This window comes from Staurois parvus, unplaced genomic scaffold (genome assembly GCF_062004578.1).
Source record: "Staurois parvus isolate SC_StPar_1 unplaced genomic scaffold, SC_StPar_1.0 ptg000414l, whole genome shotgun sequence".
NCBI classification, from domain to species: Eukaryota; Metazoa; Chordata; class Amphibia; order Anura; family Ranidae; genus Staurois; species Staurois parvus.
The window spans coordinates 6,653,962-6,665,509 of NW_028318210.1; the positions used below are offsets into that span (position 1 = coordinate 6,653,962).

At 42.0% G+C, this 11,548-nt stretch overlaps 1 protein-coding gene across 1 annotated transcript; it reads left to right on the forward strand.

The window, feature by feature from the left end:
• The first annotated feature begins 466 nt into the window (after positions 1-466).
• On the forward strand, positions 467-7,831 carry LOC149454956 (protein NYNRIN-like). The gene is made up of 3 exons (XM_089686827.1): positions 467-520; positions 5,128-6,393; positions 6,914-7,831. The coding sequence occupies exons 1-3, from the start codon at positions 467-469 to the stop codon at positions 7,829-7,831; spliced, it is 2,238 nt and encodes a 745-aa protein (XP_089542953.1).
• Positions 7,832-11,548: the final 3,717 nt, after the last annotated feature.

The following is an 11,548-nucleotide window of genomic DNA, read 5'->3' on the forward strand; positions in this document are numbered from 1 at the left end:
AAGTGCTGAAACCAGCTCTGCAGGGTATTGAGGGGCTGGCAGAGGAAGAAAGGTTTACAGTTTATAATATGAATGACATTGCCCAGTTGTTTGAACGAACTCAGCAGAAAATCAACGAAATCATAACAATAAATAATCAAAGGGCCAGGGAGAACCATATAGGCAAGGAGGTAATAGGCACTGCATATGAGAACTTTGTTTTAACGAAAGTCACCAATGTTATAAGAGACATCCAAGTGGGCAAAATCCCTGACATTTTAAGAGATAAAGATCTTACCCAATGGTACTGTACTCACACTAATATTAGTGGAGGAATGAATGTACATCCAGGAGATGCAAACCTTTGCCAGTCTCCACAATTAGGAATCTAGGGTTAGTGACATCACACCCAAATAGAGGTCCGTTGGATTGCATGAAGAGCCAGTCACCGTGTGCCTACCGTGACCTCCTATATATATCCTTCACCATGTCGCTGCCAGTGTTCCATCCTCAAGATGACTACTTCGACAAGATGGCGTCGGTACACTCCCTTGGGTACCTCGAGAATGACGTGTACAAAGAAAGGTTGCACCTCCCTGAAATGCTCATTCCAAGAGGGATGGAAAGCACCTCACACTGCCTGCTGCACTGTCAAAGAGAATAGGTACCTATGTCGTTGTGATGTGTTTGAAATCGACACTCCGGTCTGTGGTCTGAGCAATGACCAGGATCCCACAACAGAAGAATCCAGGGAGCCTCATTTACAAATTCAAAAAAAGGGGGGTTTGTGAAAAAGAGATTCACAGAAAAGCGGCTACATAATGAACAGACCGTGACACTCAGAAAATTTTCCAAAAATTATGCTTTATTACACAGATATAAATATGACATATGGGCATTTGCCCTGGTTTACCATCACCTCAGTATGAGACAATAACACACAGACCTAAAACCATATAAAATGACATCAAGACCGGTCTAAATGTATGTGCAACAGAAAAAGTGACTGCAAGAGTCTAATATCTCTGTAGTACAAACACACAGGTAAACACTTCCCTAAAGAGGTGTATCCAAAAATTATACCATAGGTATACCATAATATTAAATAATGAATTTACACCAATATCATAATGGTGAATCCCGAACAGGGAATCCAAAAATTATACTATGGATATACGAATATCACATGTATGAAATGCGGTAAGCACAATAAGCGCAAAGAGGGGAACAGTAAGCCTCAGGCCTGTTTGGAAAAAGACATAAATGTCACATATATGATGCAATACATTCCTGTGCATTATATCGGCGGATGTCAGCGGTGGTTCCTGGGCCTCTGTGGCCGTGTTTGGCAATATCCATGAAGGACTTTCCTTTCATTCCCTTTATCCACGGCACAGGTGGTGAGTGGATTGTTACAGGACATTAGATATACGGTCCTCTGTGATCAATATGACCTACATATCTTATTGAGTGCAAGCTCTGTCAGTGACTTCCCACATTATTTGTTTCACTACAGGATGGGGACATTATGGTGCTTTGTATAGGATACAGGACATACCGCATATAGCTCAACAGGCAGAAGATTCCTTGGGATATGTTTTGTTTTTCCTACAAAGGGTGGTGTGTAGTCCACATACAGTGGTGAAGACACCATTTCAAGCAGAGTGCTGCAGTCTGCACCTTTTCTCCCATCATGGGAATAAATGGGGCTTATTTCCATTCAAGAGTTTTATGATACAGCTGTTCACATAACAGATGAACGGGCCCCAACCACGTGTGCCGGCACAGGAATGTAATTTTTGGATTCCCTGTTCGGGATTCACCATTATGATATTGGTGTAAATTCATTATTTAATATTATGGTATACCTATGGTATAATTTTTGGATACACCTCTTTAGGGAAGTGTTTACCTGTGTGTTTGTACTACAGAGATATTAGACTCTTGCAGTCACTTTTTCTGTTGCACATACATTTAGACCGGTCTTGATGTCATTTTATATGGTTTTAGGTCTGTGTGTTATTGTCTCATACTGAGGTGATGGTAAACCAGGGCGAACGCCCATATGTCATATTTATATCTGTGTAATAAAGCATAATTTTTGGAAAATTTTCTGAGTGTCACGGTCTGTTCATTATGTAGCCGCTTTTCTGTGAATCTCTTTTTCACAAACCCCCTTTTTTTGAATGCCTTTTTTGGCTACTGAATGGAAACCAAATATTGGGTGACACGATAACTTAATTAACAACCTCTTAATAACTATCTATAATATAGCCTCATTTACAAAGCCCACGCCAAGCCAACCAAGAAACTAGTCCCAGTGAGATGGAAGCCAACTGTCCGGTGAAGTTGACGAAATGGAGAGCACCAAGAACAAAGGTCACCTACAACATGGATGGACTGTATTGTGTTGTTACCAATCATAAGACATTCCTCTATGGGGGTCAGTCATGTCCAATACCCTATCCAAATTTTTGCTTCGTTCCACACGAGTACACTATTATTGGGGAAACCGTAGTAACTCCAATACCACAGCTGAATAAAGATTATGTTGTAGATAGTGCCCCCGATGTCCCAGATCCTACACCATACATACCCTATTTTGATATTAAAATTGATAAACTATCAGTAAACCTTCACTACTCTTAATCAAATGGTTAAAGCCTCCCAGAAGGAAAATAGTAAAAATTGCAAATTAGCTCAAAAAGAAGTAATACAATATAAAGACATGCTAGAAAAAGTTGAGACTGAACGGGACCACATAATTAGTGCATACAAAGTTGTCCAAGATCAGTTACAGGAAACAAAAAAAGGAAAAATTATAGATCATACACAGTGCAAACAAAGAGAGGCACATCTGCTACAAAACATGTCAATCCTTAAAGGACAGGCTGCTGTGGCAAACAGATTAGGACACATTAATGCAACTGCACCTACCTGTGCCTATGAAATTGGGGAAAACTATGATGAGCATTGGGGAGAAGAAGATATGGATCCAAATTCTCCTTTTCCTGTGGCTATGGGAGAAATTGCTGACTCACGGGAAAATAGAGAGTTTACCATTGTTATAGACACTGAGGATATTGGGGATTAAAGATCCACAAATGGGGATCAGGACAAAGTACCCATCATGGGTAGGACCCAGATCTTCTCCTCTCCTGAAAGTAACCAAACATTTCTAGGATTTGACAGTGAAGGAAAGGAGGTAATATCTAATGTATATCCTACTCAACCTGTAAAAACCCTTATGAGTATGGCTGATTTCATTGGCAAAATTAAATCTAATGAACACATTACTTCACATGCAACAAATGTACAACAAAGGTGTGAGCTTCTAGGTGTGAGAAGTCCTAGTGACCAGGTTAGGTGTTACAATTAACCCTTGACGCCCACACCTGGAATGCACTCCCAGATTTAATTAAGGAAGGAAAAGGGAGTTACAAAGAAACAGTGGCAGAACTGCAGAAGGTTATAAACCCCTCAGCAATAGGTTTGATGGTGGCATATCAAATTAAACAGGATACCGAGGAAAACCCTCTACTTTATGCCAATAGATTGTGGGCAGCATATAACACTAGTAATGGGAAAGCAACTCGGGAGGATATAGAATATAAAAACTTATTGATTCATAATGCCCATCCGGCTATTTGAGTAAAATGTGAACATTTGATAGATCCCAGAAAACACAGCTATGAGGAAGTGATCGGATTAATACATAGATCATTTCAAGCAATCCAATCATATAAACAACACAGGCTTAAAGAAAAGGAAGATAAACAATTGTTCAGGAAGGTGGCAGCATTACAATGTAAAACTACCACCATAGAAGGCCCCTATGCCCCAGGGGAATCCAATCCTCCATACAACCCCAATTGGAACAAAAGCTTACAAGGTAGGGGGAGGGGATTTAGGGGGAAGTTTGCTTATAGAGGCAGGGGAAGAGGAAACCCTCATAGCCATGCATCAGAAGGCAAGCAGATCAGTGAGACACAAAGAGCCCCTACTTATGCAGAATTACAGCAACAGTTACATGCATTGCAGGTATGCCCCAGAAAGGAAACACAAGTAACACCCCAAAAAGAGGGGGAAAGCCTTCAATGTTGACAATTACAAGGACCCAAAATTTTGGCACCTATTTCTCTGGATAGGTGCGCGCGCCCTCAAGTGTCAGCATTGATTAGGGGCTGTCAACGAACTATGGTTTTAGATACAGGGGCTGCCATTTCCATTCTGCATGACAAAGACCCATTAAAATCAACATGGTCTTCAGGAAAGCAATTAAATCTCCAGAGCTTTGCTGGGCACACTGTCGAATCAGCTCTGTCTAAATTACTGACAATCCAAATTGGAGAGTTATTAGTAAAACAGCCACTTGCATTAATGTCTTTGCCAAATGAAACCAGCCTCCTGGGGTCAGACTTCTTAATTCCCAATGGATGTATGTTAGACTTGACCAATCTGTTACTATGGCAAGGGGTTCCAAACAATCATTCAAGCACCATAGTGATACCTGATTCACATACAATTGCAGCTATCAAGCGTTACGATTCCACATATGACATCTTACAGATCATAAAAGATCATCCAGACCATGATCTTCTGCAGCCCATGATAGAAAGGCAGCAGGGAGCTTTTGCAACACATAAGCATGACTGTGGAAAGGTAGACACAGCAATACACATTAGTGGGCCAGATGCAGCTCCACAAAAGCAATACCCCTTTCCACAGGAAGCTATCAGTCACATTCAGGAAACAATAGATTCACTTCTAGACCAAAGGGTCATCAGACCATGTGTATCCACAACAAATGCGCCAATATGGCCAATTCGCAAAAATTCTGACAATTCGTGGAGATTAACAATAGATTACCGCAAGTTAAACAGTGTTACCAACAATTGCGCCCCCACAGTTGCATCTGTCCCCGACGTCTTGAGCATGTTGAATCCAAATCACAAATATTTCACAGTGCTTGATATATCGAATGGTTTTTGGTCACTCCCCTTGTCAGAAGAATGTCAATATAAATTTGCATTTACGTTTTTGGGGAAACAATATACATTCACATGTCTTCCGCAAGGATTTCATAATTCTCCTTCTTTATTACATGCAACCATGAGAGATATTTTAACTGATTTTTCTTCTCCAAAGAATCTTTTTCAGTACGTTGATGATTTATTATTAGCCACGAGTGACAAAGAAGAACATTTGCGGCTATTGGAGGAACTACTGCGGATCCTACAGAAGGCGGGACTGAAGTGTAATCCCATTAAGGCACAATTGTTAAAAGAATCTGTGTCTTTTCTGGGGATTACAGTAACCGCAAACGGTCGTAAGATAGCAACCGAGAAGGTAAAAACCATTCTACAATTACCTCTGCCTGTAAGCATCCCCACTCTGAGATCTTTTCTAGGATTGGTGAATTATTCAAGGGCTTTTATTCCTGAATTTGCTGAAAAGTCTACACCATTATATGATCTGTTGAAAAAGGATACCCAATGGCACTGGACTGAGCAACACACCAATGCAGTGCAGGAGCTCAAAGAAGCATTAGCGCAAGCACCAGCTTTAGCCAACCCAGATTACCAACTGCCCTTTCACATTGAGACTGCAATATCTGATACAGCCATGTCAGCTGTTATGTCACAGGAAATTCATGGGCAACAGAGACCCATATCATATGCTTCTAAAATATTATCTCCTGTGGAGATGAAGTACTCTCTATGTGAGAAACACCTCCTTGTTACATTTTGGGCAGTGAAATACTTCACATACATCATAGGGCCCAACCCAGTCATCTTGCATACAACTCACACTCCTACTAAATTTTTACTAACAGACAGAGTGAAGGATGGCAATGTATCCAATGCTAGACTGGACCATTGGGCTCTGTTGCTCCAAGATGGAGACATCACAGTAAAACACACAAATAATCCTTCCACCAGGGCCCATGGCCTTATTTACCAGGGAGTACCACATGAATGTGATATCACCCCACAGTCATATGCCCATCAATTCTTTAGACCCCTTTCATCAAAGGAAGAAGTCCCAGAAGATGTAGTCCAAATTTTCACAGATGGATCATGTTTTTATGTGGATGGTTCCCCACATGCAGGGTTTGGCATCTTCATTAGTGATCCAAAAGGAAATACACAAATATCCATATGTCGATCATGCCAAGTCAAATCAGCACAATTCGCTGAGATGGCTGCAATCGCGCATGCCCTAGAATTATTAAAAGGAGACAAAGAAATTGTCTTATACTCTGACTCGGCTTGGGTGTGCAATGCTCTCACAGAATTTCTGCCCTTTTGGCACACCCACCAGTACATGTCCTCAGATGGGTCTCCACTTAAGCATGCATCCCTTTTGAGATACATTGCCACATTGGTGCAAAAGTTGCCAGTCAAACCATGGGTATGTAAGGTAAAAGGACATTCCACTAGTGCCCCCTACTGGGAACAAAATGAGGTGGCAGATGGCTTGGCCAAACAAGGAGCACAAAGGGGAGATTTGGGAAATTCCCTCCACTTTACAAGATCCAGCCTTGTGCCCCAGTGTTTGCGCCTTCACAAAATCCTGCATTGAAGTGCCTGATATTTCAGACATACAAAGGCAGGATGACAACATTAAAGAAATAATTCAGAAACTGAAAAATGAGACTCAGGAACTATCTGAAGGGAATACTTTGGCAAAATGCATAAAAAGCCTCACACTGTCAGAAGACCAAAAAGTATTACTGCATCATGGAGAGGAAATAACTTGGGTGGTTCCGGAAAATTACAGAAATTAAATGATTTACTTAGTGCATGACCTGCCTACCGGGGGTCATCAAGGGTCAGGAAAAACATTGGAGAGACTCAAGAACATAGGATGGTGGCCTTCTATGATGACAGATGTGAAACAGTATTGTGACAGTTGTATTGTCTGTGCACAGGTTAATCCCGCACCAAGGAAGATCAATGCCCCTTTAAGAATACGATTGAAAGAAGGGCTCTGGAATGCCTTGCAAATGGATTACATGGGACCCTTGCCAGTCACTTCCAAAAACAACAAATACGTTTTGGTAGTCACAGATCTGTTCTCTAAATGGGTAGAGATCTTCCCAACCAAAAGTAACACTGCACAGAATACGGCTAAGATTTTGGTGGAACAGGTATTCAGTAGATGGGGGCTCCCGTCATCCATAGAGTCAGATCAGGGGTCCCACTTTACTGGAAAAGTGATGAAAGCATGCCTAGAGATGTTGGGAGTGGAGCAAAAATTTCACATCCCATATCACCCAGAATCTTCAGGTCAGGTCGAAAGAGCCAATCGGCAGATTAAAACGATGCTAAAGAAATTTGTCCACATCAACAGTAAAAATTGGGATAATCTATTGCCTTTACTGGCCATGGCCATTCGAGCGACACCCTCATCCGCTACCCGGTTGACACCCTTTGAAGTGTTGACAGGCAGGCAGATGAGACTCCCAGAACATCTTTGGCTAGAAATGCATACCCCTACCATAGACAGACTTTCTGTGGATCAATACCTCTTAAAACTAGAAAAGGCGGTAAAGGAGATCCATGTGTTTGCAGCAGCACACATGGGTAAGATGCAAAAGAAAGCAAAGGCGTATTTTGACAAAGGGATTCGAGAATGTACTTGGGCAGTAGGAGATAGAGTCATGTTCTTAGAACTCCGTCCACTGGACAACTGCTTAAGCCAAAAATGGAAAGGGCCATTTCCCATTATTGACAAATTAAGTCCTTCAGTATATAAAATCAGAATAGATGAGGGCAAAAAGACAAGAGATAAATGGGTTCATGTGAACCAACTGAAGCTATTCCATGGAGTCAAGGACATCAACTAAAATGTTGTGTTTTCTTTCCTTTTAGAGCCATGAAGTCGATTTGGATTATTCTCATGCTCCTTCTGTTCAGACTTACCAAGGAAGAGGAGAATGGACCACTTATTAGCGTAATCGTTGATGAAAATCCGGTCCACTGTCGAGAGGGGGAATCCGTGTTACTGCCAGTGGCAATTAAGGGGACTGAGGGGAAACAAGTGTCCTGGTGGAGTCCCATCAATAATCACCTAGTCTGGGTCAATGGCGTTGCTGGGAATGTTATGGACTACCGGGATAGGATAATGGGTTTTCCTAATGGTTCACTGTTGATTCGAGATACACGGTTAAGTGATGCTGGAGAGTGGAAATACTCCTTTGTCATTTCAGTCCCTTTGTCCAGCAACACTCAACTATCCACTCTTCAATATGTCCCAGGAAAAGTTACCTTGTATGTGTCCCCAAAGGCCGAAACCCCTGCTTTTACAACCTTGACAAAAAGCTCAGCTGCAATCCCTTTTTCCGCAGAACTAACATCCTTGGACTGCCCATCACTGCATGAGGGACCACCTAGTGGCCTAACTGCGACATCAATCCCCGGAACACTCTTTAATAATGTTAAGTTTATTCATGTGCCCGTTGTGCTTAATTTGTCCAAGTGGAACATGGCCGAATTCGGCTCATGTGCCCGGACAAATGTGTCACTATTTTATTCTTCCTTGCTGGTAGATTTGATTGCCTCCCATGCCAGCCGAACTCAGGATCCTTTTGCAGAACCAAACATCTCTCCCCAAAGGGGCATTTTCCGATCGAGAAAGTTAAATGGCTTGGACAGTCTAATTGGGTCCATCCCGGGACTTTTTGGATCGGGTATGTCAATTTGGAACCGAGCCGATTTAGCTGTGATTCGCAGACATATCGGTAATTTTGAACAGAAAGAGGGTCGGCAAGTGCTGAAACCAGCTCTGCAGGGTATTGAGGGGCTGGCAGAGGAAGAAAGGTTTACAGTTTATAATATGAATGACATTGCCCAGTTGTTTGAACGAACTCAGCAGAAAATCAACGAAATCATAACAATAAATAATCAAAGGGCCAGGGAGAACCATATAGGCAAGGAGGTAATAGGCACTGCATATGGGAACTTTGTTTTAACGAAAGTCACCAATGTTATAAGAGACATCCAAGTGGGCAAAATCCCTGACATTTTAAGAGATAAAGATCTTACCCAATGGTACTGTACTCACACTAATATTAGTGGAGGAATGAATGTACATCCAGGAGATAGATGCAAACCTTTGCCAGTCTCCACAATTAGGAATCTAGGGTTAGTGACATCACACCCAAATAGAGGTCCGTTGGATTGCCTGAAGAGCCAGTCACCGTGTGCCTACCGTGACCTCCTATATATATCCTTCACCATGTCGCTGCCAGTGTTCCATCCTCAAGATGACTACTTTGACAAGATGGCGTCGGTACACTCCCTTGGGTACCTCGAGAATGACGTGTACAAAGAAAGGTTGCACCTCCCTGAAATGCTCATTCACGTCCAAGAGGGATGGAAAGCACCTCACACTGCCTGCTGCACTGTCAAAGAGAATAGGTACCTATGTCGTTGTGATGTGTTTGAAATCGACACTCCGGTCTGTGGTCTGAGCAATGACCAGGATCCCACAACAGAAGAATCCAGGGAGCCTCATTTACAAAGCCCACGCCAAGCCAACCAAGAAACTAGTCCCAGTGAGATGGAAGCCAACTGTCCGGTGAAGTTGACGAAATGGAGAGCACCAAGAACAAAGGTCACCTACAACATGGATGGACTGTATTGTGTTGTTACCAATCATAAGACATTCCTCTATGGGGGTCAGTCATGTCCAATACCCTATCCAAATTTTTGCTTCGTTCCACACGAGTACACTATTATTGGGGAAACCGTAGTAACTCCAATACCACAGCTGAATAAAGATTATGTTGTAGATAGTGCCCCCGATGTCCCAGATCCTACACCATACATACCCTATTTTGATATTAAAATTGATAAACTATCAGTAAACCTTCACAATCTACTTGCAAGGAAGGATACACATATAATACAAATTAGTAACAATATGGTAAAGACGGGAAAACAGTTAAATGAACTTTTACATGATGGGGATTTTAGCTTAGTTACCACTAGGACCTGGGTGGAGATAGGAATAAAAGGTCTCCTTGTGTTACAGGGTGGGTTACTGTTCATCATGATGGTTATGGTAATATATCTGAGTAGACTTTTAAGATGGCAGAGGGAGAAACTCAAATTGCTAATGGAGATTAGACATAAACAGTTACTTGAATAGCGTGAGTGTGGCCTAGCCTCACTGGCCACAAGGGGGGATCTGTTGACTTATGAGGGGTTTATGTATAATGTTCATCAGCAACTGTAAATAGATATTTTTCTAACTATATAACCAAGTTACAAAGCTGGAAATATCAGAGCTTGGTTTGATAGCGGTGTGTTGTACATAGACATTGGAACAAGTGATCAAGTTGTAGAGATAGCTTTGTATTGTATTGGAGGAATGTTTGATGTGTAAACAGGTGCATGCCACAAGGAATGTTCTATTATGTGAGAGGGGGCAACCACTAAATTAACTACCTTATCTCAGACTTTATGGGGCCCACATAACGATCTAGACCAGGCCATTTAAATCTCTTTGTTGGTATGAGGGCCACTTCAAAGTACCCTCTCTTTAGATATGCAATGGTGATGGCTATCTGGGGAATGTAGTTCAACCAGGCTATGACCTAAGGTTCCCTCCAAACTCTCAATAATGGAGGGAATTTTGATGAGAAAGCCTGGATCCAGACGCCTCGGTGCCATGACCTGGCATATGTAATTTTATCACTAAAAGGGGAGGCTCTGGAATGGGGCTGAGTTATGTAAGCGATATGGGATGGGGAAACTGTCCAATCCTGGATGAGATGTGTCAGATATGGAAGATGGATTGGATAGTTCTACCAATCAGGATGGCCCCATGCAAGTCTATGGGAGATAAGTGTATATCAGGGTAGGTTTTGGAGGAAGACAGTAGAGAAGATACACCGATCCTGGGGGCCCCCATGTTACACCATTGGTAAATATCAGGACATTTCTCTGGCACTTATATGTATACATGATTGTTGTATGTGTTGTCTGTCTTGCTGTTTGTGGGTTTAGGGTATGAATAGTATATGCTTTAATTCATTGGGTGAATCATATACATTTTGTTTCTCTTTTTCTTATTGTTAAATAGATAGATTGTGGTATGTTAGTTTAGACCTCCCTACTATTCACCAATAAATTTTGGTTGTTGTGTTAAACCTTTCACTCTTGGTCAAAGAACTCTCATTAAGGTTAATCAAATCATATCAGAGAAATATTATATTTCATATTCCATAGATTTGGTCAACACTGACCAGGTACTGGATTTGTCTTCCCCTCCTTCTGCAGTCCAGAATTGCTTCAACCTCGTATTCTGTCTCCTCCCCAACTGTTATCGGTGGAAGAGGTGGTTTTCTCTCCCTGGAAAAGGATAAGGAACAGCTGGCTTGAGTAGGGAGACGTGGAAAACTGGGTGGATCTTGTATGATTCCGGAAGGAACAGCTCAAACGCCACAGGATTTATTTCCCTCTTGATCCGGAAAGGGCCAATGTACCTTGGACCCAACTTACGTGACGGGCACGGGAGTTTTAGATTGGCAGTTGATAGCCAAACTTTGTCTCCAATC